Source organism: the organism of the source record quoted next, unplaced genomic scaffold (genome assembly GCF_019419815.1).
Source record: "Pyrus x bretschneideri cultivar Hongxiangsu unplaced genomic scaffold, Pyrus_bretschneideri_v1 Contig10, whole genome shotgun sequence".
NCBI classification, from domain to species: domain Eukaryota; kingdom Viridiplantae; phylum Streptophyta; class Magnoliopsida; order Rosales; family Rosaceae; genus Pyrus; species Pyrus x bretschneideri.
In genome coordinates, this window is record NW_025999391.1 from 2702533 (window position 1) to 2710000 (window position 7468).

General features: G+C 35.8%; 1 protein-coding gene across 3 annotated transcripts; it reads left to right on the forward strand.

Annotated features, from left to right (window-relative positions):
• On the forward strand, positions 1 to 6121 carry LOC103937266 (disease resistance-like protein DSC1). 3 transcript variants are annotated; one of them, XM_048565390.1, is made up of 6 exons: positions 1 to 259; positions 1742 to 2280; positions 2539 to 3631; positions 3753 to 4034; positions 4138 to 5103; positions 5201 to 6121. In XM_048565390.1, the coding sequence occupies exons 2-6, from the start codon at positions 1778 to 1780 to the stop codon at positions 5765 to 5767; spliced, it is 3411 nt and encodes a 1136-aa protein (XP_048421347.1). In that variant the 5' UTR covers positions 1 to 259; positions 1742 to 1777; the 3' UTR covers positions 5768 to 6121. The 3 variants fall into 3 exon arrangements, with proteins under 3 accessions (XP_048421347.1, XP_009345470.3, XP_048421355.1); XM_009347195.3 differs by having other exon boundaries at positions 1764 to 2280; XM_048565398.1 differs by having other exon boundaries at positions 1764 to 2280; positions 5215 to 5391.
• Positions 6122 to 7468: the final 1347 nt, after the last annotated feature.

Below are 7468 nucleotides of genomic sequence, written 5' to 3' on the forward strand. Positions count from 1 at the left end.
GTTGGATGTCCTCAATACTTTTGACAGATTCCTTTCTACTTTTTATTTAATCTCGATCTTGTGATTTTCCTGGATCCTTTCTTTGTGCTTATATATAGTCTCTGCATCTTCTTTCTATCTCACATGCTTAGTTTTGATCCTTCATTTGGTTTTTTCGCATTTAATATTTCGTCATCGGGCAGTTGATCATTCTGCAATTTTTATTGTGGTCTGGACGTAATCCACTCGATCTCTCTGCAATTTTTATCGTGGTCTGGAGGTAATGCAACTTCTTTATGGCTTGAATCCTTTTACAAGTGTCCTTACTACTCTTTTATCCCTAATTTGATTTGTTCTCCGCCTGAGTAATTTCTGGTGATTTTCTTGGATTTTTTTTTATTTTTTATTTTTTGTTTTGTTTCTGTAAGTCAACTAATTTAACCAAAAATACTACAACTCGGTGAAATATTATATAGCTAGTCTCTGCAACTTCTTTCATGCATTATTCGATCCGAATTGAAACATCTACTAATCAATCATATACCTTTATCTTTTTCTCAAAAAGTAAATAAATAAATAAATCATAGACTTCGCAGCTTCTTTCTTGATCTGCAAGTCATCCCACAGACTTACCCGGGAAGAATCGGAACTCTAGCGTTGGGATTTTGGGGATGAAATCGGTGGTGGGTTTGATTTGGAGTTTGGATTTTGAGGATTTAACTTTTATTGATTGGAAATAATTTAGCAAGAACAGGATTTTTCAATTTTTTTTTTTTATTTTTGTTTAGTTTATGATTTTGTAATTTTTAATTTTTACTATCCACGTGGGTTCATGTTGACACGTGAACGCCACATCATCAGTTAACGAAGTTCTTCACTTAAAACTTAACGGAAGTATGAAAGTGTTATGACTTTAGGTATCAGACTATAACAAAAAATTTATGCACTAAATATTGAAAATCAAGAAACTTTATAATAGTAAAGTGAGATTAACCCAAATACATACATATATATGTCTTTGAGTTCATCATTTCTTGTTATTTAGTGAAGACTGTAATTTGATGAAGAATTTTTGGTCCATCATTTCTCGTTCTCATTGAAAGATGGGGCTTTTAGATCCAGGTCCAAAAACATAGATGATTTTTAGGAGTGAGTCCAATTACCTAATTATATGTATTTATTTTTTTAATGCTCATTTTATATTTTCTAAAAATATTAAAAATCAATTAAAATCTTCTAATATTATGAATTTTCAACCCCAAAAAATATAATTAATATCTTATAACAAAAAAAAAAATATATTGACATAAATTTATTTGCAAATCATTCTACCCTAACTTAAGTAACAAATATATGAATGTATATTATACCTATAAGTAAGATATGAAACTTAACTAAAAGGTAGAAAAAACATAATATATCTACAAGTAAGACACATGAATCTTACTTGATTATAAAAAAGAATCTGTCATATAGGTAGATAAATATAATTAACCTATGATATAGGTTGATTATAAAACTAAAAACTAAAATCTATAAATGGGGTTTAAAGCGGGATAAGGAACAAGAAAGAACAAAATAAATAAATAATCAAAGAGATAATTAAGAAGAAATTTGATTTTTATAATAAATCTTATCATTTAAGAGATAATTATTGATAATAAAATAATAAGATTTAAGAAATTGGACTTATTTTAATAAATTGAACTATTCCTACTATTGACTCAAAAAATTTGACTTATATCAAATTTCCCCTTGAAAGATTGACTTGTGGGGGTTTGCAGGTTCCAAAAAGGATATGGCTTCGTCTTCTTCACCTCCGCCTTTTTCTATACCCCCAGCTCATAGAGAAAAGCATGATGTATTTATTAGTTTCAGAGGCGAGGACACCCGCCGTACTTTTACCAGCCATCTTCATCATGCCTTACTTAGCAAGAATATCGAAACCTACATGGATACCAAAATTCACAGAGGAGATGAAATTGCACCATCCCTGCTTGATGCTATTGAGAAATCAAAGCTTTCGGTGATCATTTTCTCACAGAACTATGCATGTTCCAAATGGTGTTTGATTGAACTGGTGCATATAATGGAATGCAAGAAAAAAAATGGCCAAACTGTTTTACCCATTTTTTACGACATCAGTCCATCAGATTTAAGGAAAGAAAACGGGATTTATGCAAATGCAATTGCTGATCACGAAAAATGCTTCGAGGGCAGTATGGACAAGGTGCACAAGTGGAGGGCTGCTTTGGCGGATGCAGCCAATTTATCTGGGTTTGATAATTCAAACAAAACAGGGTAATTAGTTCTGTGATTCATTTGTTTTTACTCACGGCTATTTTATTTATTTATATATTTATATACAAGCTTATTTGTAATTGGTTAGTAATATAATTAGGTAGCAAACTAACTATCCAAGTAATTTGTGAAGAAATGTACTATTAAATGCTTACAGGACTAACAGGATTAATTAAGGCATACTTATTAGTACAGGATTAATCAAGGCATACTTATTACTAACTGATTTTTGTCCTCATAATCATACATATTTGTCAGGACGGAGGCTGAATTAGTTAAGAAAGTTGTAGACGATATTTGGACCAAATTGAATGAAAAATCATCAACTGTTTTGAAGGGCCTGGTTGGAATGGAAAGACGCTTTGAACATATTGAGTCGTCATTATGCCTTGATTCACCTGATGTTTACAGTATAGGTATCTGGGGCATGGGCGGCATTGGCAAGACAACTCTTGCTGATGTTGTGTTTCACCGACTCTCTTCTAAATTCGAAGCTTCTTGTTTTCTTGGAAATGTTAGAGAGAAATCAGAACAAAAAGATGGACTTGTTCACTTGCGAAATACACTTCTTAGTGAGATATTAAAGGAAAAAGATCTAAATATCGGCACTCCAACAATAGGATCAGATCTTGTGAGAAAGAGGATGGGGCGTATGAAGGTCCTCATTGTTCTTGATGATGTAAATGATGCAAACCAATTAAGTTTTCTAGCTGGAGATCCTGTTTTATTTGGCCCTGGAAGTAGAATCATTATAACAACTATAGATAGGAGCCTACTCCAAACATATGTCGACCATAACAAAATATACGAGGTTGAGAGATTAAATTTTGATGAAGCTCTTCAACTCTTTCATTTGAGTGCTTTCAAAAATAACATTCCTAGAGAAGATTATACAGAGGTGTCAAAAGTTGTGGTAGAATATGCTGGAGGAATTCCATTAGCTCTTCAAATTTTGGGTTCCTCATTCCTTCACTGTGAGAGCAAAGCAGATTGGGTAGAGGAGTTGAAAGAATTTGGAAACGAAAAGATCTGGAAAGTGTTGAGACAGAGTTATGATGGACTGAATGAAAATGAGAAGGAGATATTGCTTGATATAGCGTGTTTTTATCAAGGGAAAGATGTATACATTGTACAAGAAATGTTACATATGTATGGTTTTCGTGCAGCGGGAATCAGAGTTCTGACTGATAAGTCTCTCATATCAGTTTCAACAAATAACAGCCTGGAGATGCATAATTTGTTACAAGAAATGGGTATAAAAATTTTTCGCAAACAATGTATTGAAGAGCCCAGAAAATGCAATCGGTTGGTCATTGTTGAGGATGTCAATCATGAATTGAAAACTAATACGGTAAGAGCCAAATCCATCCACTATATTTAAAAACTAAAATAGTAAGGTAATAGTTGTATATATATAATCACATTTTTACATGTTCAACTTCTCACATCTACACTTTGCTCTTGACTGCTAGGAAAAGGCAATGATTCAAGCCATTCTCTTTAGCAGGTCTGAGATTAGAGGGATGCACTTGAATCATGCGGACTTCAAAAAGATTTACGATCTAAAATTGCTATATGTTTATAGCTCTAGCCGTAACATGTACTGCAAAGTAAAAGTTTCTCTTCCCCATTCTCTTACTCTTGACTTGGAAGGATACCCATTCAAATATTTTCCATCAAAAATTTCTTCGGAGAATCTTGTCGAGATTCAAATGCACAACAGCCACATTGAGCAACTTTGGAACGAAGGCCAGGTATGTATATGCAAGTATTTTACTAGTTACTATATATATCTCGTAGTTTGCTTGTTTTGTTGTTTGTTATTGATTCTTTCCTTTTCTCGTTTATTTGTAACAGAATCTTAGGAACTTAAAAGTGATGGATCTTGGTTCGTGTGATCGTCTGATTAAAGTTCCAGATCTCTCTCAAAGTCCAAACATTGAGCATATAGATCTTCATGGGTGTAAAAGTTTGGTTGAAATTCCTTCGTATTTTCAGTATCTCGAGAAGCTTAGTTATCTAAACCTGACAGACTGCACAAAACTCAAATACCTTTCGGAGATGCCACACAGTATTGAATACTTATATTTAGATAGCACCGCAATAGAGGATTTGCCTTCATCAGTTTGGTCTCTTGAAAAACTTTGTTCCTTGGATATTCACTTTTGTGAAAACCTTAAGAATCTTCCAAGCAACACTTGTAATTTGAAAGTATCCGGTTCTTTTAGTCTAAAGGGCTGCTCATCTCTTGTCAAGTTTTCTGAGCTTCCCAGGAATATAACAAAGTTAGATTTGAGTGGGACAGCAATTGAAGTATTGCCCGCATCAGCACTGGAGTGTCTCCTTGGTCTTGGTGAGATTAAACTGAACAACTGCAAAATGCTTGTGAGTCTCCCAGAAAGCATTGGTAATTTGAAATCACTTGAGAGACTTGATCTGAGCGGAACCACGATCAAGAGCCTACCTGCAAGCATCAAAGAAGCTTCTCGGCTGCGTTGGCTGTGGTTAACCAATTGCAGGAGCCTTGAATCTTTACCAAAGCTTCCAGGCGTACGTTGGCTTCAAGCACACGGCTGCACGTCACTCAACAGAGTGAGTTTAAAGACTGCGCTTGCTCTAGATTGGGATGGATATAAACATTTTCGAGGGATTCAAGAGCAATTTACATTTTCAAATTGTGGAGTAATGGTTCGGCATGTCCGGGGTTATATAATGGCAGATGCGCTCATTAGAATTATGCGAATGGCAACTGCATTATCAAAGTACCTTGAACAAGAAGAAATTGAAGTAGCATCTCATCTAGAACTTGAAGAAGAAAGTAATGTACGTTTCTCTCTCTCTCTCTCTCTCTCTCTCTCTTTTAAATTTATTAACTGTGATTCTCTGCTCTCTAACACATTAATATGTTTTCACTGACCAGGAATATGTTTTCAGATCCTTAGTTTGCGTTGTATGTATCGGTGGTGAAATTCCAAGTTGGTTCCGTGACAGTTGTGATCAATCTTCCATAAGGATCAAGCTTTCTCCAAAACATTTTGGTGGAGACTTCCTAGGTTTCGCTTATTCTGCTGTTGTTGCATTCGACAACTATAATGTACAAGGGAGTTTGAAGCTTGGATGTAAGATTAATTTCAAAGCCAATGGTGACCATCGTTTCTGTCATCGGAGTTGCATGGTTGCCGACTATGGAGAAATCAGTGACTACAGCCTCAACACGCCTCACGTATTCATCTGGTTTAGTACCTTTGACCGGGTAGAGAAAGGAAACTTGAACGGCGTCACGGATGCCATTTTTGAATTTTACCCAGTAATAGACCAGCGTCCTGATGGGAGAGCCGTTGATTGTTCCAACATTATTGTGACAAAGTGTGGGACCTTGCCGATGTATTTGGGAGATGATTGGAAATTAAAAGGTTTAAAAGCTTCGTATGCCGCAGTTGATTTGATGTCAAAAATGGTGACAAGTCGACAGACACAACGCAGCTGATCGATCCAAAATGGGGTCTCTTTCCGATGACGTATAATGTACAAGTACAATGGTAATATGAAATGTATAAGCACAGTGGTTATACAAAGTTTCTGTGATAATGTGCTGGAAATGGTCGAAAGCCATTCTAGATGTACATATAAGGTCCTCCTTTCCCCGATGTGGGATTCATGTATGCTCTCAACAATCTCAATCTCTGTCTATAAGACTTTTCTAAACCAATTTGAATCACAATGGTGGACTATAACAATTAGTTACTCACATTATATCATAACGGCTTTTTTTTTTTTTTTTTGGTGAACCTCGCCGGTACTAGGGAATTTAATCATATTACTTTCCATTGGTTGACAGGGATATGAAATTCCAAATTGATTCAACAATCAGAATAAGGGATCTTCCATAAATATCGAGCTTCCTGCAAATTGGTTTCGTAAAGGGTTCTTGGGTTTCACTTTGTCGTTGCATTCGACAGTTGTCTAGTTTAATGGGTTGTGCAGTTTGGATGCAAGTACAATTCAAAACTAGCAATGGTGAAAAGCCTTGAATTCAATGTTGAATAAGAAGAGTATCCAAGATAACTCTAATGATTCCAAGAAGAAGAAAATAGAGCACACTCTTAAAGAAAGCTCACAAAACAAACTAATTAGCAAAGCTTTTCTTATTTAGCTCTAGGCTTTGTTTTTCCTTGGATGATATACAATGCTTGGGGACTTGGGTATTTATAGCAAACCAAATGAAAGCTACACCACACACTTAATTAAACTAAGATTATTTACTACCACACAAAACTCATTAATTGCACCTAATTTTTTTCCACTCAACCATACCTAACATTGCCTAACTTTGCAATTGTAAGCAATTACATCATCAAACTAGATATGGACTTGGACTTTAGATTGGGTTGTGGATTACTTATGGTTTTGGGCTGACATTAATTCTCAACACTCCCCCTCAATGTCAGCTCTCATTCTTTGCACTGTGCTGAGCAGACAGCGAAAATTTTCGAGCTTGCCTGTACTTAAACTTTTTGTGAACAAGTCCGCAACTTGATCATTCGTCTTGACCTGTCTCATCTCAATCTCTTCTTGTAGAACCTTTTCTCTGATAAAGTGGTAGTGCACTTCCACATGTTTAGTTCTTGCATGAAAGACTGGATTTTCCGCCAAGCGAATGGCCGATTGGTTATCACAGTACAATGGTACTGGATAATCTACTGGTTGATGTAGATCACTCATCAACTGTACCAGCCATGCATTCTCTTGAGCTGCCATTGCTGCTGCTCTATACTCTGCTTCTGTGGTTAACAAAGATACCGTTGGCTGTCTCTTTCTACACCAAGAGATGGTTCCAGAACCAAGCTTAAACACATACCCAGTTGTTGATCTCCTGGTGTCATGATCTCCCGCATAGTCAGCATCACAGTAACCAACTAACTTGCAGTCTTCACCTTTCTTGTACAAAAGACCATAGTCAATTGTACTCTTCACATATCTCAGTATTCGTCGAACTGCTTCCAAATGAGGCTTCTATGGATTTTGCATGTACCGACTCATCACACCAACTGCATAAGAAATGTCAGGTCGAGTCAAGGTTAAGTAGATCAGACTACCTACCAATTGTCGATACATTGTCGCATCTTCCAAATCTTTTCCTTCATGTGCACACATTTTGGCGTTTGGTTCCATCGGTGTCAAAATTGGC